This window comes from Lytechinus variegatus, chromosome 1 (assembly GCF_018143015.1).
Source record: "Lytechinus variegatus isolate NC3 chromosome 1, Lvar_3.0, whole genome shotgun sequence".
Classification (NCBI taxonomy): Eukaryota; Metazoa; Echinodermata; class Echinoidea; order Temnopleuroida; family Toxopneustidae; genus Lytechinus; species Lytechinus variegatus.
In genome coordinates this window covers 28076555-28099852 of record NC_054740.1, presented here as the reverse complement: position 1 = coordinate 28099852, position 23298 = coordinate 28076555, and the positions used below count along the sequence as shown (strand labels likewise).

Here is a 23298-nt window from a genome sequence, read left to right as displayed (position 1 = left end):
AATACGAAGGAGGAAATGAAATCAAACCAACATTGCACTCGAGTCTTGAATTCAAGCAGGAACCCCACCCATATAACAGATTGGCATTAGAGCAGGAGAGAGAATGAGAAGCAAGAAGAAAGAAGTCCGAGGAAATGTAATCAAATTATCAAACCATCTTCAACTATATCGCACTCGAGTCTTAAATTCAAGCAGGACCCCCCCCTCCTTTCAATCGCCCTCTTCCGCCTCTCAATCTCACTTCCTATAAGTTTTGATTTTCAAACGAAATAAAACAGATAGGCCTTATGGCGGCAGAGAGAACGAAGAATAAAATGGAACTTTCTTCAATCACAACGCACTCGAGTAATGAATTTAATTGGCCCCCCTCCCTCTCTCTCGGTTTCAATCACTCCCCTTTGCCTCTCATTCTCACTCCGTAGCTTTTTATTTTCAAACAAAATAAAACAGAAAAGTCAGACAAAGGCAGACAGAAAGAGAGGCGAGAAAAAAGAATAAAGGAAAAAGAAGTAAAGGAAACCATTTTCAACTACATCGCACTTCGGTATTGAATTCAAGGAAGACCCCACCCCTCCCCCGCTGGTAATCCCGGGTTCAATCACTCTCTTCCGACTCTCATTCCATCCTAGTATCTTTTGATTTTTAAACGAAAACAAAAGAATGCTGAGGGCAGGGGACAGAATGAGAAGCAAGAACCATGCTAGAACAGAGAACGAAGAGGAAAATGGAACCATCTTCAATCACAACGCACTCGATTATGGAATTCAAGCAGGACCCCTCCCAATACATGTACAGTACTTCAAACACCCCATCTCAACGTTCAAACAACTTTCTCCTCTCGCTCTATATCTCTTTCTCAAACCTTGAAAAAAAATAAAACAGAAAGAATCAGAAGGGTTATGATGAAAGAAACATGTGTTTTAATATTGCACCAAATGCATTATATTTGTTAAGGACAAAGATAAAACAGGTCAACTAGACTAGACCTATCTTGTACATGGAAATGTAATTTTACTCAATATTTTCCTTTGTTTTTTTATGACATTGACACCACAAAAAAAATCTGCCTTTATTCTGACATACATGCTTATGATAAGCACATAATAGACATAGAATATTCATTTTGGTCACAGTCATAGAATTTACAGGCCCAAAATTCAATTAAAACTGCATTACCAAAAATGCCTTGAATGCAAGATTTCCTTGACCAATTTTGCGTGACCAACAGAAATTCCTATAAATCAAGATAAGAAAATACTGGTAATACTGGTATTTCTCATTAGCCTTGGTTAGAATCAAACAAATTGGACCAACCAAATTGGACCAACCAATAATCACTTACATGTACAGTCATTGTTGGTCATTTGCATAACATAAGCCTGTATAGAAGAGTTTTTCACATATGATGTGGTGGTATTCCAAAGTAAAGACATTGCTGACATGCCATTCAGTTCGCTCATACTGTCATACATGTACTTGTAGACCTGATCAACTTGCTAGTACTTGGTCCTGTCCCCTCTCTCTGATGATTTCCAGATAGACGTGGTAGACATTGTTGTGTCGTTCAATTCGCTCACGTGTCAGCTAGGTGGTCCAATAGTACTTGAGTCCTGCAATCAGCTGGTCTTTAGTTCTTGGCTTGATATGCTATATGTATAAAAAAAGAAATGACAAAGAAAAAAAAGTTTGTGAACAAAATTCATCTTATGTGGCTCTGCAAAGAATGGCTCATCTTACACTTATAATAATGCTACATGTACAGTCGTACTGACAAACCTAATGATTGGAATGGTACATCATTGATAAAAATGAAATCGGTTTCACCAGTATACTATAAAGTGGTTTAGTGAAGCAATGCATCTTTTTAAAATATAAATATCTAGTCGGTTGTATGATCACTTTCGTCTCTATTGTTACCTTGTGAGTGTATGTACAAGTCTTGAAAATTTCAGATGTACAAAATTTGAAGTTATCTTGATTTCATAAAATCAACAATACTCACTCTCCTCATGAAGACCTTCATGTTTCCCCAGATGTGCTCTATTGGGTTTGCATCAGGGCTCTCTGCAGGAGTGCGCCACCAATTGATGTTGTGTTCCCTCATGAATTGCATTGCATACCGACTGCTGTGTTTCGGGTCGTTATCCATCATGAGCCGGCAACCTTCTGGGTACGCTTCACGGATGAAGGGGAGCAGGTACTGGTGGAGCAATTCATGGGTAAAGAACTCCTTACGCATGATTCCATCAAAGATGGCCAGACGAGTGGTTCCTCTCCTAGAGACGCCGCCCCAGACGTGCACCTTGTAGGGGTGTTTCGGTTTCCCCATCTTTTTGTTGGCTGTACCAACTCTCCTGTAATAGTAGCGAGCGTTGTTCTCCACCCAGAACGTGCTTTCATCTGTGTAAATGATGTCATGGAATTGTTCGTTAATCTCGTACATCCGCAAAGCAAATGCCAGACGAGCCGCCTTGTTATAGTTCCTGATCAGTTGACCATACATGGCTCTGGTCCTGGTCCATCCAATCTTCTGGCGAAGCCGTTTGATTGTGCTTACACTGAAGACCTGTAGGTATAAATTTAAAAAAATGGGTCAACATGCTGGATTAAAAATGCAACATCATACATGTAACTTGGTTTTTTTCATAACATTGGAAATTTTGCTATCACATACATGTTTACACTGTGTTCAAATTCATAGGCCTTCACTATCTTCTGTATAACAATTTTTAAAAATATCTATTAAAAGATTATCACAATATAAAATTATTTGAAATAGCATAACTACACACAAATGATTAAAATTGCAGAATTGAAATGAATGCAATCATTCATATTTAGCCTAACTGAATGAAGTAAAGTTAGTTAGAGTGGGGTTTCCATTTTTTGTGCTACATCATCATGTAGTAATAATAAAAAAAAAAATCTGGTTATAATCCCTGCATTAATTGGCCAATGCAATTTATCTTACCTTGTCAAACCGTTGCCTCAGTTTGTCTTTTATTGCGACTGACGAAATTTCGTTGTCTTCCTCAATGAGTGAGTCGATGTACCTTATCTCCTCTTCGCCCACAACGCTTGGTCTCCCAGTCCGCTGCCTGTCGCCTACAGATCCAGTGTCCCGGTAACGATGGATACACTTAGAGATTGCAGAACGCGACACTTCGACACCGTAATCAAAAAGTCTATTTTTCATCTCGGCAAGAGAAGCACCATCTTCGCTCCAGCGAATTATTCGAGTACGATCACCTAAACTTAAAAATAGGCATTGTTTTGAGTTCGACGTCTGAGCTGTAACTTAAAGGCCTAAAATTATTTCAGTATTGCCTCGGTAGCACTTTATCGAAGAAACTGGCCTAGGCCTAGCCTTGGCTGGCGCGGCCTTGCTAGTACGGTACCAAAATTGTTGAAGACCGTCTCGTCGATCCACCGTATATTTTGTCGACGAAGTACAGTGTATCTCAGCTTTTAAAGCTTTTGCTGCTGCTCTATGATCACAAAAAAAAGTATCGAAGAACTTGGCTAGTAAAGTTGAAGACCGGCGAGCGTGTATATATAGCCCTATACGGTATATATATGGCTGCCTTGACAAATCTTAGCTTATAGCTTTTGCTAGCTGTCGTACAGCCTTTTTTTCGTCACCTCAAAAGTTCTGTGCGCATGCGCGCGCTGCCTTGCGCTTATTGCATGCATTGTATCGGTTTGTTTGCTGTTTATTGTTGTTTGTGTGAGGAGGATGTGTGTATTTGAGTTTTGTCAGACGTGTATCAGATCAAGTTCCTCTTTCAAGTTTGTCTTTAATCTCTTTATTTATCCATTTCTATTGGAAATATTTGTTCACAGCTTCAAGTCAATAAACATCAAAATACCACATTAAACAATAAAATATTGATCTTTTTAAAAATTCAAATTCATTATTACATTTATAAGAAAAATTATGTGAGTGGAAGTGCATACCCGTTTACACAAAGGCTACAGACAAATAATATACACGAAGCCTCGATATCACAAAAGAAGGCGATACATGTACTTGAAATTTAGTAGAAAAAAAGAGTACCGGTACTACATGCATCATGAAAATAACTAGTTATCAATAATCCATTACAATTACAAATTTCATTCCAATTAAACATACATATAGTATTACTTTTAGAACCTTAATTCAGAGTTAATGTATAGACTAACTAGTCATCAATATATTTCAGTATCAAAAACGAAATTCAAATTTCAATCCAATAATCTGTATATGAATATTTACGTATGGAACCAAACTTTAACGTCACCATCCGAAAGACACTAGACCAGGGCTCGAACCTTTGCGTCAATTTGTTACATGTACTTAATTACCCACAGCAAACAATGCCCAGCTCACAGCTATATAGGCTTGTCAAAAAGAACATACACGTACCACAGGTTAAAAATTTTGAATTACCGTGCGGAGAGTAAAAAATTATCGGTGACTTGTGAGATGAAGTTATCATACCATATTAAAAACTGATAACATGAATAGTTCATTATGAGAAAGAAGAACTAAGTTAGGCGGGACGATGGATGTATTTTCTATTTTATACTCTAAAGGGGAGCTCTCTCTCTTGAATATTCGTAGGATTTCAACCCAACATAAACTACATGCAGCAGCAAATTTAAACGTAAAATAACACGACCCAGTTGCAGAGGTCTTGAAAATGATGAACAGGAAAAAAGGATAGACTGCATATAAAGTCATAAGGTTGCTAAATTTATGTTATGTTAATTAATAATGGTCGCAATTAGGACAGAAAAAATCCTGGCTGGAGGCTTAAAATGTCCTCCTGTATACATTATAAGTCCCTATCTAGGAAAGGCTTAACACTGGCAAGAGCTGAAAAAGATGTTCCAGGCTTGAAATATTTATATCTTGATCTTTTGTCTATATATTAACGATATTAACAACTTAAGAATTCATAAACATTTGATACCATTATTTTTAACAATTCTCATAACTTTTCTGAAGTTCAATTTAATTTACAAAATGACTTTGATTTAATATGCAAGTGGTTTGATATTAATAAGATGTATATTCATGCAGAAAACCATGGTCATGCCTTTTGGCACTAAAAGAAAGCTAGATAATCACCAATTCAAGATGAAATTGTACGATAACTACTTGCAATGTGTTGATAAAATGAAATATCATGGTGTTATACTTGACTCGCAACTGACCTGGTCTGACCATGTAAGATATATATGCAGGGCTCGACACTAGCGGCGGTCCGACGGTCCCAGACCGGTAAAAATCGCTGTCGGGCCAGTAGATTTTCAGAAATTGGAAGATTTACTGGTCCAACATGACCAGTAAAAATATCATTGTCGGGCAGGTAATTTTTCCAAAAATAGCAAGATTTAAGGGTCCGACATGACCAGTAATAAAACCATTGTTGGGCCAATAACTTTTCCAGAAATGGTCAAATTCACAGCAAACCATTCCCCCCCCCGTTAAATTCTGCCATTCACACACAGAATACACACAGAATGAATCGCATGTAAGTGTTACTAGAGTACTATCCAGCATGCATACAGTGTACATGGAGTCAGCCACACAACTCATATGGTAAATTCTCCACTGCCCGCACGAACGAAGCCTGGCCAAACTCTGGCAGAAATCTCTCACAGAACTGTCAAAATTCAAGGTTCATACTCATGAAAGGCTCTTATAATGTCCATATTTCCTAAAAATTGGAGCAACTCTATCATTTGTAAGCAGTAAAAGGAGAAACTTTCACTTCTGTTTTGGTTCAAACAGATCGGGTTTCGGATGATATCGTCTGAATACATAATAGCCCCACCATATGCATTTATGTGTGTGTTGATACACTAATGGTATCTGACTTTCTTTCGTAGCTAATTTAATCTTTTTTTTTTAATCTTTCTATGTTTCGTCCCTTGATTTTTTTGTTACTGTCTTTCTTTTTTAATTTCCCTTTTTTTCTTTAATTCATTTTTTCTTTCTATCCTTTTATAAAATATTTTCTCTATTTCCTTTTTCTTTCTTTCTTCATATTTTCTTTCTTTAGTTTTTGAGTCCATCCATCCTATATTCTTCTCTTCTTCCTTTCTTTCCTTCCTTCTTTTTACCCCTTTCTTCATTCTTTGTTACTTTGTTTCTCTCTTTCATCCATCATTTATTTACCCTTTCTTTTTTCTTTTCTCAGCCCTTTCTTACATTCATTCATTCCTTCCTTTCTTCTATATGTCTTGTTATTTCCTTTTTCCCTTTTGTTAATTATATCCTTTTACCTTTCCTTTCTTTTTTTTGACTGCTTGCTTCCTTTCTCTCCTTTATTCTTTCATTCCTTCCTGTCTTTGTCTCGGTCTTTCTTTTTTTTCTTCCTTTCATCTATTTTACCTTTTCTTTTTTTTTATAATTGCTTGCTTCTTTCCTTCCCTTCCTTACTTTATTTATTTCTTTCCTTCTATCTATCATTTTACCTTTCCTTCATTTTTCCTTAAAATCTTCCTTCCTTTCAATCCTTCCTTTCTTTCTTTTGTCCGTCTTTCCATCTCTCCTTTTACCCTAGTTTCTTTTTTATTGCTTCTTTCAATTTCCTTTACTACTTTCTGGATTTGTTCTTTCTTTCTGTATTGCTTGCTTCATTTCCTTCCTTCCTTCATTTCTTTTTTTTTTTCTTTCTTTCTTTCTTATATTTGTTCCTTCTTTATTCCTTCCTTTCCTTCTTTAGCTCTTTCTTTTTTTTCTTCCTTCACATCTATCCTTTCTTTACCTTTTTTCTTCCTTTCTTTTATTCTTTCTTTTCCTTCCTTCCTTCCTTCCTCCTTCCTTCCTTCCTTCCTTTCTTCGTTTCTGTCTTGCTTTCTTTTTGTCCTTCATTTCCTTCATTTTTTTGGGGGGGGGGGGGTAATGAAAGGCTAGAAAAATAAACTTGCGCCTTTTCTTGATGTTTTCTTTATTTTTTGGGACCAGTAGATTTTAGGTTCCGACCAGTAAAAATTTGAAAAACTGGGTATCTACTGGTCCGACATGAATAGGTTGGACCAGTAGAAAAAATGGGTTAGTGTGGAGCCCTGATATATGTAATAAAATATCACGTACAATTGGATGTATTCGCCGCATAAAGCAATTAATACCCCATAAAACTCTTGTAACCTTATATTTTGCTTTAATTTTACCACATATTGATTATTGTTGCACTGCATGGGGAAGTTGTTCAAAAACAAATCTTTCCAAACTACAAAAATTAAGGATTAAGGATTATAATACACCGCAGTGTACACTTCTTACAACCCTAAATTGGCAATCCGTTGAACAAAGACTAAAATATCACTACTGTTTATTAGTATTTAAAATAATGTAAACGCCCCTAACTATTCAAAATCGCTTATTACTTCTCGCACCTTTAAATATTGTACCCGCTATGCACTAAATTCTCTCGACATTCCATTCCCCAAAACTGAATTCAAAAGAAAGTCATTCTCTTATAAAGCAAGCTCCCTATTTAATAAACTCCCATTTTCAGTTCAATCCACCAATTCTATAAATTCTTTTAAACGAGGTTACCTATTGGCCAAACATTTATTATAACAAAGTATCTTCTAGGATTCTTTCTTTTTTGTTTATTTGTTTTCTTTTTGTTTGTTTTATAGATTATAACTTTTTGTCTCACCTGCGAAGCAGAGTGAGACTATAGGCGCCGCTTTTCCGACGGCGGCGGCGTCAACATCAAATCTTAACCTGAGGTTAAGTTTTTGAAATGACATAACTTAGAAAGTATATGGACCTAGTTCATGAAACTTGGCCATAAGGTTAATCAAGTATTACTGAACATCCTATTAAAGTTTCATGTCACATGACCAAGGTCAAAGGTCATTTAGGGTCAATGAACTTAGACCATGTTGGAGGAATCAACATTGAAATCTTAACCTGAGGTTAAGTTTTTGAAATGTCATCATAACTTAGAAAATATATGGACCTAGTTCATGAAACTTGGACATAAGGTTAATCAAGTATCACTGAACATCCTGCATGAGTTTCACGTCACATGACCAAGGTCAAGGTCATTTAGGGTCAATGAACTTTGGCCGAATTGGGGATATCTGTTGAATTCCCATCATAACTTTGAAAGTTTATGGATCTGATTCATGAAACTTGGACATAATAGTAATCAAGCATCACTGAATATTTTGTACAAGTTTCAGGTCTCATGATTAAGGTCAAAGGTCATTTAGGGTCAATGAACTTTGGCCAAATCGGGGGTATCTGTTGAATTACCATCATAACTTTGAAAGTTTATTAGTCTAGTTCATTAAACTTGGACATATGAGTAATCAAATATCACTGAACATCCTGTGCGCGTTTCAGGTCACATGACCAAGGTCAAAGGTCAATGAACTTTGTCCGAAGTGGGTGTATCAGTTGAATTACCATCAAAACTTTGAAAGTTTATGGATCTGATTCATGAAACTTGTACATAAGAGTAATCAAGTATCACTGAACATCCTGTGCGAGTTTCAGGTCACATGATCAAGGTCAAAGGTCATGTAAGGTCAATGAACTATGGCCATGTTGGGGTTTTTTGTTGAATAACCATCATATGTCTGTAAGTTTATTGGTCTAGTTCATAAAAAGTGGACATAAGAGTAACCATGTATCACTGAACATCTTGTGCGAGTTAGAGTAGTATTCAAAGTCAGCACTGCTGCTATATTGAACCGCGTGATGCAGGTGAGACGGCCAGAGGCATTCCACTTGTTATGTTAATTTTCACTTGTATTTATTATTATCATGTTTATGTTCTATATTATGTTTGTAAAGGGGGAGGGCTTCGTTGTAAAGCAGTTTTATAACTGAACCAAACTACCCTCCACCTTATTTTATCATTTGTTATAAACCCGGGGGGGGGGGGGGGGCCAGTTCCATTCACGAGTGGATACCATGCGCGACCATGGGGTCTCGAAAAGCACCCTAAACACGTAATTTCCATATTCTGAAAATGCACCCCTTAACAAGTATTGGCGTGTGAAACCCTACCCTTAACAAGTATTGGAAACAAAACGATACTCTTGGCAAATATTCCCTGAAATGAACCCCTAAACAAGTACAGGAATGTTTTATTGTTACGGGTCCTTTGGTTGTCGGCTTTATTTGGTTTAGTACGACCCCACCTTCTACACCTCGCGCAAATCGGACTCTAAACACGTAGTATTGGGGCAAAAAGGACATCCTTTATAAAACATTTTAATTTTGTTTTATCATCTACGCTAATTCGACCCTAAACACGTAATTTTACTAGCGAAATAGATACCCTTTTTTCATTATTTTTGTGTTTTTGACACCCTTTTCACGTTACGTACGTAACGTGCCCTATCGTGAAAAGGACATCCTTTTTACGTGTTTTTTTGGTCGCGCATGGTATCCACTCGTCAATGTAAGTGGCCCCCCCGGGGTTATAAATAAAACATGAATAACTAAATAAATAAATAAATAGATATAGTAAAATGTACATAGCAAAATGCTGTAGGTTTGATCAAAATCGGATTGCATTTTAAAGATTTGCATCATTTAGGTGAAACAATTCTTGGCATGTCTTCATTGATATTCACCAGGTTGGCTGATGGTGTCATGTCCCCACTTGTTCTCATGTATTCTATTCCATGAAAATGGGTTTATGCAAAAAGAAATCTACCAAGAACTAAAACAAATAAACAATTGGATTGACAACTGATTAACCCTGAATCTCCCGGGGTATTTCGATTCTTGTCATTCGGGGGGGGGGGCATTATGCCCCCCAAGATCTCAGCCGCGGATTGCGCGATCACAGCAAAAATTACATGATGGTAGAGAACGACGTAATCTACATGAATGCAGTTGCATGGGTAAATTTCACTGAATTCATATATTTATATTTTTTGTGATTAAATTATGCTAATTTATTCATGAAACCATACTTTTTGCTCTCATTTACTACAAAAGCTTCTAGAATTCTATATTTTGGTGAAAATATTCTTTATAGCCACGCTAACAATTGTGAATGGAAAAACTCTGGTACTAAGACCGATTTCTTATGTATTTCATTGTTTTTTTATTTCTTATGTATGTCTCTTTTTTTTACTTTTTTTTTCATTGTTTTATCTATGGAAATCGTTCCAGCCTTAACTCTGATCATGAACAAGGCAAAATCAATTAAGTTTACTAAGTAAAAGAAGAAATAATCACACATTTTATGAATTTTGGCTAAATAAATTTGCATTGGGTTTGTACATGAAATCACGTTTTTGAGCAATTTTGGGTCTGACATACACTTACATAATGTTGCGTAATGTCATAAACGAGCGTCACAAATTTGGTTTCAAAATTTGCACAAGACTTCAAAGTAAAAAGTCAGCGAGCGGCGACAAAAAATAATTGTATGTAGTTATTATTGCCGCAACTTACTGCATCATTATGGAGACACATCATTTACGTAATATATGAAAAAATGAAACAATTTTGATTTCATGTTATGACAATAGAAATGGGATAGTGGGAATATGACATCAGCAGCCCACCTAATGAATATTCATGGCGATGTGCTTAATGTAACTTTTTTTTTAGAAAATATTGTTAATATTGAAAATTAAATGACTCCGTTATTTCGACTGATGAAATTTTCAGCATTTTGTTTTGTGAATTTTACTCTATTTTTAGATATGAATATTTTCAAACCAGACCATCCATTTAACGTTCAATCACTACATGGATTACAATGGGGGGGGGGGGGCTCCTTGGTAGTGCGAGTGCGAAACGTGAGCGAAAGGAAAAAACATTTGAGAATGTGACTATCAGCACGCAAATTAAGGGCCCCAAAATCTCAAGGAAAAAAGGGGTGCGGGGCGGCGGATGTAATTCTATTTTCTACTTTTAACGTGTAATCCCCCCTCTCTAGTTTCCGTAGGATCAAATGGATGGTCCAGGCCGGAGATATTTATATCTCAATAAATGGAGTAAAATTCACAAAGCAAAATGCTGTAAATCGGGTAACGAAGTTAAAGGAAAAAAAAAACCAAGAAGAAAAGCAACCTTATTGGAAAGAATAAAATGAGAGGAACAATTTAAAAAACTTTTTATCAAAATCGGTTATGAAATAAGCAAGTTATGGACGATTAAAAATTCTTGTTGTACTTATTATGCGGATCCTCAAATTGGCAAACGTGCTTCAAAATGGCTGATTTTGTGGACAACTCTCCATTTGTTTTGTACACATATTTTCAGATTTTCCCATTTATTTCACATATTTCACATTATTTCCTGACCTTGACATATAATGTGGATTATATTACCCATGACATATGTTGTGCTCAGAAGGAGGCAAGATGCAATTTGAAAGATAATGAGGAAAATCTGAAAATTTTTGTACAAAACAAATTGAACGTTGTCCACAAAATCAGCCATTTTGAAGCACGTTTGCCAATTTGAGGATGCCCATAGTAAGTATATATAACAAGAGTTTTCAAACTCCCATAACTGGCTTATTTCATAACCGATTTTGATGAAACTTTTTTTGAATAGTTCCTCTCATTTTACTCTTTCCAATAAGATTACTTCTCTTCTTGGGTTTTGGTTTTCTTTAATGAATTTTAAACATTTGCATTATTCCGGTGAACATATTTCTAGGCATATCTTTATGAAAATTCAAAAGGTGGGCTGATGATGTCATATCCCCACTCACTCTTTTGTAATTTATTATATGAAATGTGACCAATGTATTAGCTAAACTAATACAGAAGGGTTATCAGAAGTAATCGTCTTTTTTTTAAGAGTTTGTTCCCGGGGTTTTTTAAACTCAAGCGCTCGTGCTATGGATGGTGTCGTGTGAACGGTACTGGTTTTCAATCGAAGGAAGTTCATTGTTAGCAAATTCTAAAGGGGTGACAGCGCCCGGAGTTGGCGCGAGGATGATAGTAAGAAGTTTATTGTTTGCGAATTCTAAAAGCGTTTCGACTCACAGCCCCGCCCATGCCAAAGATATGGCACCGGCGTGGACAATACCGAGTTAACATCAAAGGGTGAGAGTTTTATTGTTTACAACATGGAGCTTAATAGAATGGATAGACAACGTATCGCAAATATTTAAAATTTCTTAAGAAAGTACAAAATAATACACAGGTGCATCCTTTGGTGGTAACCTGAGATGCCGCCATGCAGTTTCATGCGAAAAATGTTAAGTGATTTTTTAATAGATATATTGGACATTTCCATTTGAGCAGAAAAATATTATATATTGAATATATATATCTATATTAAAGGCTTATTGTGTCCTGACATCTTTATGATTGGCAAAATATTGAATATAACTGTTTTTAATTAATTTGACTTTTTCGATTCAACATTTTATAAAATCCCACACACTTCCATAATAAAAAGAATATTATGATTATTTTGCTGGATTATATTTGTGATGCTGTGTGTAGAACTGCGGCCAAATGCGGCCACTCGTGTAATTTGAAAACGTATTTCAAGAAATTTCATTACATTTGTTTTTGCTGTTCCCTTTAGCAGTAAGCAATGTTTCTGATTGTACAGCGCTTCCCCCTCTGAAATACGGTTGAATTAATTCCAAAATATAGTATCATATTCATTTAAATGGACAGAAGTAGAAAGCTCATTTCATAACATAACTTCTATAAAAAAATCCATCGGTCTCGCTTAAGCGGTTTTCTTTCTTTCTTCCCTCCCTTCAATGCCATAATTCTACTTCTTCTTACCCCCCCCTTATCATCGCTTCTTTCTTATTTTCTTCCAACCAATTTATCTATATTCAATTCATATTTTTCAAGCTATCACGAATATATTAATATATGTAGGCCTATATGTATATATTATAAATGACCACTGTAGTTGTAAAGTATAACCTTCTAAATGAGGGTTTACTCATACCTTTATAATGTTTATTGGAAATAATGAAATAAAAACAAATACGTTCTGTTAAATATTAAAGAAACTGGAGGGTCTACATGCATGGTATGTAATCTACTCCATTTCAGACCTTCAGATATCACATGACCTATACTGTTGGTGTTTTCTTGTGGAGTAATCAATGTCTATTATTACGTGCAATGATGTTCAATAGTGATATAATTTTCAATTTCATGAAAATGATTACAATATACAATAATGATAATGGATCGGTCGGCCTATATACTCTTAACTTACATTTTGTCAACTTCGAGAGAAAATAAAAGCAAGCTTTCAACATCGAAAATAATGAATTTCTAATGTATTTTGGTTACACTTTGCAGAGGTATTGGAAGCCATTAATATACATAAGATAATTTTGTAAACGCGTTAGATAATTTTCGTAACGCTATGTTTGAAATTTCTACTCACAATATTTTCGGCCTTTTTTTGGATAGAAATTGTCAACATATTACGTAGACTTACATTTTATCTACCTCGAGAGAAAATGAAGCAAGCTTTCAACATCGAAAATAAAGAATTTCAAATTTATTTTGGTTACACTTTCCAGAGGTTTTTGTATTACCAGAAGCCATTGATATACACGGCATTGTAAGATAATTTTGTAAACGCGTTATAATTTTCGTAACGCTATGATGGTTGAAATTTCTACTTACAATATTTTCGGCCTTTTTTGATGGATAGAAATTGTCAACATATTACGTAGACTTATATTTTGTCAACTTCGAGAGCAAATGAAGCAATCTTTCAACATCGAAAATAGAGAAATTCAAATGTATTTTGGTTACACTTTGCAGAGGTCTTTTTATTATAATAGATGCCATTATGGCATGGTATGATAATTTTGTAAACATGTTTGATAATTTTCGTAACGCTATGATTGTTGAGATTTCTCACAATTTTCGGCCTTTTTTGATGGATAGAAACTGTCAACACATTAGACGTGTCCATAATTATCTTGTAAATGAATAAAAAGTAATATGGAATTATTGTTTGAATCATATAATATTTCAATTTTTACAGATTTGACAATAAGGACAAACTTGACTGAAACATGTGTTAAGAAATATTAATCTTACATCTTCAGGGACGAAGAAATCGTTTCACTTGACAATAAGGAGAAAATAAGAAAATTTCATATTTCATATAATAAAATACAAAAGAAATATGGAGTGGATGACATCATCATTCCCCTAATTTTGCATTCCAACCACGATGTGCATACAGCTGTTTTGTGAAATAAAGCGAAACTTAAAAATGTCATAACTTTCTTATTTTACATCTGATTTTGATGAGATTTTCAATGTTACGTTTGTTTGATTTTTCTCTATTTATGTTCTGCTTCATGGACTTTTCTCTTTTTCAAATCAACTTCTTGTTAGGGTGGACTTGTCCTTTATGAAGCTGCAACTTGTAAAGTAACGATAAAGCATTTCGTACAGTATACGGATGCAACATTCGTAAACTTTTGGATGAAAAGAGACTAAAATATTGAGGCGAAATATTTCAGGAAAAATTGTCGATGACACACGCAATTCTTATTTCCACAAGTTACGCAAAGTACTATTGTCTTAACAATCGGATAACAAATAACAAAGTTAGTGAAGTTTAACGTTTAGCAATATTTTGTGAAAAGAGTCGTCATGAATGTTCATTAGGTACATGTAGGCTCAGTGGCGTAACTAGGGGGGGGGAGACATGGGGGGCACGTGCCCCCCCCCATCGGCTGGCAAAAAAAAAAAAACGGGGGAAAAGAGGGAGAAAGTGAAAGAAACATATAGTGGGAAGGAAGAAAGTATTGATTATTATGGTTTTATTATATTATAATTATGTTATGTTATATTACATAAAAATATATATACCTTTATGAAACTTAATTTGCTCAGGGCCTATGTCTTCATTGTTCCTGATACTCGCATTGTCTGTTTAACGAGATATATAATACTGTTGTACTAAAACCTCCCGTTTTCAAGTCAATATACACCAAACATATCTCCTCGCTATTGTGTAATGTAGTGACATATCATTTTAAGGTCTTAAAATAAAACATTTCCCGTCTGTGCTTACGTTGGCATTAGTGGATTAGTGAGATAATACATGTATGTCTGCTCTTCATGATTTCCTAAAAGAAGCAAGCGCTTGGCACTCGCATTAGAATACTATGGTGAGATATGTATACTCTTAATAGATTCCTAAAATATAGTCCTTAAAATGTCTGATTGGGATCAATCATCAATATATACAAAAATTTCAGTTCGTGCTTCGCGCTCGCATTGTTTGTTTAGCGAAACAGGTACATATCATGATTACAAAAATTTGCTTATGATTTCCACTTTTAGGTCTGAATATAAAAAAATTTCAGCCCGCGCTTCGCGCTCGCATTATGTGATCAGTGACATACATATCCGTTTAATGACACTGTCCTTAAAATATCTCTATTAGGTCAGCATAATTAGCAACTGGCTCACTTGGTGACTCAAAAAATTTGCTGGTGCCCCCCCCCCATGCCGTGACCCACGGTACGCCACTGTGTAGGCTGATGATGTCACATCCCATTAATACGTTAGTACATAAACTCATAATTCTTTCATCATTTCATACTTGTGAGAATAATATGTCTCACTTGTAATGAAATAAATATCTAATGCACTAAATCGGTTGTCAATCCAATTTTTCTAGTTCTTGGAGGAAAAATTGAATAAACCAAATCTCATAATTATAATAAAATACAACAGAACAAGTAGGATGTGACATCAGCCCACCTAGTATTCATGACGACTGTTTTTACAAAATATTGCTCAAATTCAAAATTCAATAACTTTGTTATTTATTATTTGATTTTGATGGAATTTTCGGCATTTTACTCAGTGAATTGTACTTATTCTATAAATACTTTCAGCCCGGACCTTCACTTTCACATCCACGTCTGTGGATTTCGATCCACAAATTTTCATTTCACGCAAGCATGAGATTTGAATATTTGATTGAAGGAAACAAATAACTCGTACAAATTACTATTTTAATCTAATGAACATTCCCATTACAGTTGCTTTCATTCTCATCATTGTAATTAGTAGATTTGTTGCTGTAGACTGGTGTTATTCGACTTAAAAGCATACACTTGGGCGCATTATTATAAAGAGAGTTCCGCTTTTCAAGTAAAGAGCCCTTTTGAATAGCATTGTTTGTGCATGAGGTCCGCTTAGTATTCTTTGGGGCAAAGAGCCCGATTTTTCGACGGTATTTTGAAATAAGGAATCCTTTGTTCACTCCTGACCAGCGCGGGGTGTAATAAGGGACCCAATTATACAATATACCTTGAAGCTGTTATCAGCATTGAATGGATCGCGCTCCCACTCGCCCAAACTATAAGTTTACATTTTCTTTCAAGGTGACTCTCTACAAGACTTATATGTAACGACCGCTTTAAATAAAATCACAAAATACAGACAAAATTTATTTCGAATTATTCTTTCTCTTTCTCACACTCCCCCCCCCCCATTTATGCCTCCTTTTTAAATGTTTTTGATTAATTTATTTTCCCCTCTTCAATGGCATCATTCTTCGTCTTCTCCATTTTTTTCTTTTTCTTCTCCCCTATCCCAAGCCTTTCATCGTTTTTTTGTGACATTTTCTTCAAAGCAATTACATATTTCAACCACATTCAAGTCATATAACTTTTTTTTCAAGCTATCATGAAATATATGTGACCATTATTATATAGTTCAAATATTATTTAGTCTCTTTTCTAAATTAGGGTTTACTTTTGACTGTTGAAAGTGTATTGTAAAAATATACGTGTACGCATTGAGTTCTGCTCCATGCATATTCTTTTCCTGTCATTCTCATGCTCTTCATCTTCTTTCTGTTATCATCTTTAGAAATTAAGCATTTCAACCATATTTCATTGACAACCTATTAATCATAGTTGTTCCCGACTGCAATGTTCTGCATATATATTTTGTTTGTGAAATACATTTTATTCACCATCGTATCCTAAAAGTTATTTCATAGCTTTACTCTTATAAAACAACATTAAAGTGTAATAATCTCATCAGCCCTATTTAAATAGTGTGAGTGCGAAGCGCAAGATAAAGATTTTTGGAGTTTCATGTATTTTGACCTGAAAATTGAAAATTCTGGGCAATGTTTGTAAACCTGAAAAAGATTTCTATGTAACTAGATAATTACTGTGAGCGCGAAGTGCGAGAGAAAATTTCTAATATGGGTTCTGACTTGATCGAAAATGGACATGTTAAAGGCGTTTTGCAGTTAGCCATAGGACGATGCATATTTCAACTATTACATAATGCGATTGCGAAGCACGAGCTGAACATTTTTGACATCGCAACATAAAATTGACAATCTAAGCATTTTTTATTACACATTAATGGCAAACAATTGATGCGAGCGCAGACTTCAGACCTACTATTAATGCTCATTCATTATTTCCTCAATATCAATGTTCAATTCCTTGCCCCTTCAATTAAAAACCCTTTCCACCCTTTCTAGTTTTAAAAAAGAACTCAAATGGTATATAATGTCCCATAAATGTTAAACGTCAATGGTACCTGTGCTACAAATATTGATGACTCGAATTTTGTATGTCTTTCTGTGTTCTAATATGTATGATTTATATGTTTTTGTCAAGTTTGTTTTATCACTTGTATATACATGTTTTGTTTTTATGCTATTAGGGCCCCTTTTGATATCAGTTTTTGCTGAAAGGGACCCTGTTGAAATATTGTTTAATAAATAAAAATGTACACCCTAATGTAGCCTCTAATTACGTACATGAAAAATGTGTAGGCCTTTATTAAATTAAGGCGGCAAGATCATTCCGTAGTGATGTCCTGTAGTCTATTCGATAATTAGAGTATTACATTCATCTACACTTGAGAGGAAAGAAACCATGAATCATGACCCCCTCCGCCGAGCAGCACGCTAGGGCACGAGCGTATCGGCGTATAGGGGTTGAGTGATTAACCAATCAGGGTTAAACGCTCCGTGCACTGGTCATTGAAACGTGACGGCCATGCTGACGGCCCACCAATCGTTGTAAAACGCTCAGTGAACAAAAGAAGTTAATTGCCGAGTTTATAAATTGGATCTTCCTATTGGCTAAATCGATGGCCAATTGGAGTGACCCTGACCCTCTGAGCATCAAGTATAAATCCTTGAACCCAGTCGTATGAGGTCAGTTAATTTAACATCTACATGCGATTATTGACTTCACTGAGCTTGCTTTTCAATCCGTTATTCGATTACTGCCCATCGTCATCGGCAAACTTCTCCGAAATTCGATTCGTTCCTTAATTAGGCTTGACAAAGTTTTCAAATTCAGGTCAAAGTTTTGGTCCAACTATGTCGTGGAACCAGAAGCAGAAGGTCCAAGCTCGCGACCCTGACAGTGGTGTTTGGCTTGCAGCTGTTGTGCTGACTGTTGATGAGGAAGCTGTCAAAGTGAAGTAGGTCTATGTCTATATTCTATTCCCCATTGCTCTATAAATGTATGTCTTTTGTTTTTCATCGAGGTTGAATTGACCCACTATAATTTCACAAACACTTATTTAATAGGGTAAAACTATGCGTACTGTATGTTCGTCGATCTACCGAACTCATCGTCTGACTTAGATCAAAATTTTGATTTCCTTTCTGTTCATATTGTTGATCTGATGTATCCCCATTTGTTATTTTGGCTTTACTTAAGTCTTGCACACAACGAATCTGATTGCCATGAAACTCAATTATGTGTTGTAGAAGGTCATTATGCCGTAAAAGTTAAAGCTATGTCTGTATTTCCTTTTTAGGTGGGTGAACTACAAAGGGAGGACGTCGTTTGTGGATGTATCGGAAGAGATACGTCGGCCCATTCTCCGTCGACAGGTTAGGGTTTCTCCGATCCTTTGGCCTTCTGTGAAACCGGAATTTCTGCAAGCAGGCGACAAGGTCGCACAGCTTAGTGTGGATGGAAGGCGTGGTGAGGTCATGACTATTGGGACCAACGATCCCTTCAATGGGGTGGTGAGTTAAAGATATTTTCAATCTAATAAATAGCGTGTCTCATCCAATGGATAAGTTGAGCATGGTTAGCCCTGGAAACTCAATGTCTAAACAGAAGTAGCAAACCATAATGATATTTCATTGTACAGAAAACAGTCACTAAAAATTTTCATTTAGTTCGTAAGACAGTACTCACCAAATTGATAGCGATTCATTCGGTTAACACGCCTTTTCCTTTTTAGACATTTGTACAGACTTTAAACCCAAAACTTAATTAACTGGTTTGACGCTTATCAAACTTCTGTTCCAACATTATTATGATAGGTTTTTTAATATCATATTGATATCCTGAGAAGTTTCATTATCATTTGAACAATAATAATAATAAAATAACTAGTAAAGAACGGTCTTGCCAAAATAATGCACAGTTGTAAAACTTAATAATTTGTTGTCTGATTTTGATGGAATTTAAATGCTTTCTTTGCCTAATTTTATTTTTCCTGTTCAAATGATTATTTTCAACCTGGAGTCCTATTTTAATCCTAATTTTTTTAAAAATCTTTTTCATGCAGATGCTGACTTGCGAACATCCTGGAAGGGAATTTCGCTATGAGCACCTTGCAGAGCCAGAAGAGGATGAGGGTGAGCCCGAGGATGTTCCAATGGAGTTGGAGTCTGAGGTGGAGGAGGATCAGCATGACAGTGATGAAGAGGTTCGTGATGCATGGTCTTTTCTGTATTATATCGAGTCACATTTATTAATGGCCCATATTCTGAAGTCGAGTTGAACTTCAATTACTTTCTGAGTCAGTGAAAAATTTTCACTAGTTTAAAAAAAATAATGCATTTTCTGGCTATAGTAATAGAACAAAATCAGATACCATACTAGTGTTCAGAATGCAGGTTTTAAATAAATGATTGCTCGTGTCCTGAAGGTTATATTTCTTCTTCACAATCAATGTACATTATTTTAAAATGGGCTAATGAGCTAATATTTACAATGATAAATGTTTCATTGAAATTAAGATTGAATTATTTCATTGATTTTTGTTGTCTCACCTGCGATGCAAAGTGAGACTATAGGCGCCGCTTTTCCGACGGCGACGGCGGTGGCGGCGGCGTCAACATCAAATCGTAACCTGAGGTTAAGTTTTTGAAATGACATCATAACTTATAAAGTATAGGGACCTAGTTTATATAATAAAACTTGGCCATAAGGTTAATCAAGTATTACTGAACATCCTATTAGAGTTTCATGTCATATGACCAAGGTCAAAGGTCATTTAGGGTCAATGAACTTAGACCATGTTGGAGGAATCAACATCGAAATCTTAACCTGAGGTTAAGTTTTTGAAATGTCATCATAACTTAGAAAATATGTGGACCTAGTTCATGAAACTTGGACATAAGGTTAATCAAGTATCACTGAACATCCTGCATGAGTTTCACGTCACATGACCAAGGTCAAAGGTCATTTAGGGTCAATGAACTTTGGCCGAATTGGGGATATCTGTTGAATTCCCATCATAACTTTGAAAGTTTATGGATCTGATTCTTGAAACTTGGACATAATAGTAATCAAGCATCACTGAAAATTTTGTGCAAGTTTCAGGTCTCATGATTAAGGTCAAAGGTCATTTAGGGTCAATGAACTTTGGCCGAATCGGGGTATCTGTTGAATTACCATCATAACTTTGAAAGTTTATTGGTCTAGTTCATTAAACTTGGACATTAGAGTAATCAAGTATCACTGAACATCCTGTGCGCGTTTCAGGTCACATGACCAAGGTCAAAGGTCAATGAACTTTGGCCGAATTGGGTGTATCTGTTGAATTACCATCATAACTTTGAAAGTTTATGGATCTGATTCATGAAACTTGTACATAAGAGTAATCAAGTATCACTGAACATCCTGTTCCAATTTTAGGTCACATGATCAAGGTCAAAGGTCATGTAAGATCAATGAACTTTGGCCATGTTGGGTTTTTTTGTTGAATAACCGTCATATCTCTGTAAGTTTATTGGTCTAGTTCATAAAAAGTGGACATAAGAGTAACCATGTATCACTGAACATCTTGTGCGAGTTAGAGTAGTATTCAAAGTCAGCACTGCTGCTATATTGAACCGCGTGATGCAGGTGAGACGGCCAGAGGCATTCCACTTGTTTTCTTTGTTTTCAGCAGGACTCTCTTCTTGATGCAGCCATTCTCACTCCAATGGCACAGGCAACTCCCCAGGCAACCCCACGCAGGGCACAGGCAACCCCACGCAGGGCACAGGCAACCCCACGCAGGGCACAGGCAACACCTCACAGGGCACAGACCACACCGTGTGTGACACAGGCCACACGCGGCAGACAGAGGGGAAGAACGGCTACACATGTCAAGAAGAAGGTGGGTCTACTTTAAAAAGATAATTGGTCATACATGCAAAACATGTTCTCCATTTGAATAACATTGTACCTTGGTGATTTACAAGAAGACCCATATAACCAACTCATCAATTAAAAAAGAAATACTGTAGCATGGTTTACACAGAAACAAAATGTTCCTTGTATACATTGTATTTTTAATCTTGTTTTGAGCAGAATAATGGCAGATCCAATGTATTCACCACAATCATATATATTGCACAGTACTAAATGACTTGCCATTGTATCAAATACTCATGAAAACAAGTTGAAAATAAAAGTTTGTTTAATTTCTCTTCAGGTCGCGACACTACTGGACTTTGGTGAAGGTACGATTTTTGACGAGGAAATTCCGCCTCAGGAGCTGCAAGAGCTAACAGAAGAGAGGGCCCTTGCTGCAGTTGGGGACCTGGCAGAGCAAGTACAGGCTTTAGACAAGGCACCAAACTTCGACCTACCTGCCGGAATGGGGGCCGACGTTCTACTGCAGCAGAATATAGATCTTCTGGAAAGGAACGAGACGCTGATTCAGGAGAAGGAGTCCCTTCTAGACAGAATTAACGGTCTAGAGACGAGGGTATCAGCTATAGAGGCCAAGATCAGTCAGGTATTATTTATTTTCTTCTTTCCCACATTTTTATTCAAGAGTTTTCTTTTCAAAACCCCTTACTTGCAAAAATTTTAAGGCAATTCAATCAAATATAATTTCATTTAATGTAATTTTTGTTATATATTTGCTTCACAAAAGTAAAAGCAGACTTACAAATCTTTTTTAGGAGCTTTGTATACCTCGAAACTCTAATATTATTGTTTTGTATGTTGCATTGAAGCAGTTTTGTATTTAGATTTTCTCTCATAACTTGATGTCTAATGATTTTTTTTCTCCTTGCTGTCATACAGGATACACCAGCAATTGAGGAGGTTACCCCACCTACCATCCGCCAAACCGATCCAACCACTCAACCAACACCTCAGCCAGCACCCCAACCAGCTAGAAGAAGTCCCTCGTGACGATCCAAGCAATGAATCCATCACGGGTAGCCGTGGAACTGTCGAAGGAACTCTTTACTACAGAGGAGAGGCTACACTGCTGTGTTAATGGAAAGGGACGGGCACAGCTGGATCCCCAGAGGGTTACGGTTCTGCGAAGACGGCTCTTCCTATCCTGTCCCATGCCCCGATCTCAGCAAGATGCTGCTTGGAAAGCTGCAGTAAAGGCCATAGACGGACACACACGGTACCTACGGTTAAAGGAGAAACGAGGACACGATAACCTGCCCCAGTGACGTCATTATTTTTGATATGCATAAAGACTCAGGTTTTTTAACAGTCGGCTTTTCAATTCTCATTTTATAACATGAATTGATAAACAAAAGTTCTCATTTCAAACTTTGTGATTTGATAGGGAGTTACTGTTAGATTATAAGGTAATGGCAAGTAAAATTCTAGGAACTTTAAGTTATCTTGAACTTTTACAATTCATAAGCTTTATAATCAATCATCTGTATATTGTTCATATATACATTTACTTATTGTAAATAATTATCAAGATTAATCTGGAGATAATGTAGGCTGATGGATCATTGTGGCTCGATCAAGCATATTTCAACTTTGTTATTGGGAGGATTGTACATGTAGTTGCAGATTTTAAGAAAGGGGAAATTGTAGAGATGACAAAACCTACCCTAGTATCTTCATTTATTCAATTATGCATTTAGACGTAAGACTGAACTCTTTTTATCATTTTTTTTTCTTCAGATTTTCAATGTTCATTGTATATCATGTCTTAATTACATATTTCATTTCTCATTTCAAACTTTTTTATTTGGAGTTACTGTTACATTGAAGTTACCTTATTTTTAAACATTTACAATTCAGAAGCGTTATAATCAATCATCTGTATATTGTTCATATACATTCATTTATTGTGAATAAT

The 23298-nt window shown here is 35.9% G+C and overlaps 2 protein-coding genes across 2 annotated transcripts in view; both read left to right on the top strand.

Moving 5' to 3' along the window:
• The window catches only part of LOC121430086 (semaphorin-1A-like), a 106392-nt gene extending 102351 nt beyond the window's left edge, over positions 1-4041 (top strand). The window contains exon 12 of the mRNA XM_041627362.1: positions 3951-4041. Coding sequence (XP_041483296.1) covers positions 3951-4041 — 91 coding nt within the window. The remainder of the gene's footprint in view (positions 1-3950) is intronic.
• A 13099-nt stretch (positions 4042-17140) lies between these two features.
• LOC121406404 lies at positions 17141-22677 on the top strand. The gene is made up of 5 exons (XM_041597435.1): positions 17141-18973; positions 19525-19665; positions 21136-21345; positions 21664-21969; positions 22263-22677. Exons 1-5 carry the CDS (start codon positions 18938-18940, stop codon positions 22371-22373), a joined length of 804 nt encoding a protein of 267 aa, XP_041453369.1. The 5' UTR covers positions 17141-18937; the 3' UTR covers positions 22374-22677.
• The last annotated feature ends 621 nt before the right edge of the window (positions 22678-23298 follow it).

What these genes read in the sequence shown, in the direction of transcription:
- LOC121406404 (XM_041597435.1), top strand. Translation starts at nt 18,938, where the DNA reads ATGACTATTGGGACCAACGATCCCTTCAATGGGGTG. An exon ending in CTACACATGTCAAGAAGAAG is followed by an intron (nt 21,346 to 21,663) that starts GTGGGTCTACTT and finishes ATTTCTCTTCAG; the next exon opens with GTCGCGACACTACTGGACTT. An exon ending in TAGAGGCCAAGATCAGTCAG is followed by an intron (nt 21,970 to 22,262) that starts GTATTATTTATT and finishes GCTGTCATACAG; the next exon opens with GATACACCAGCAATTGAGGA.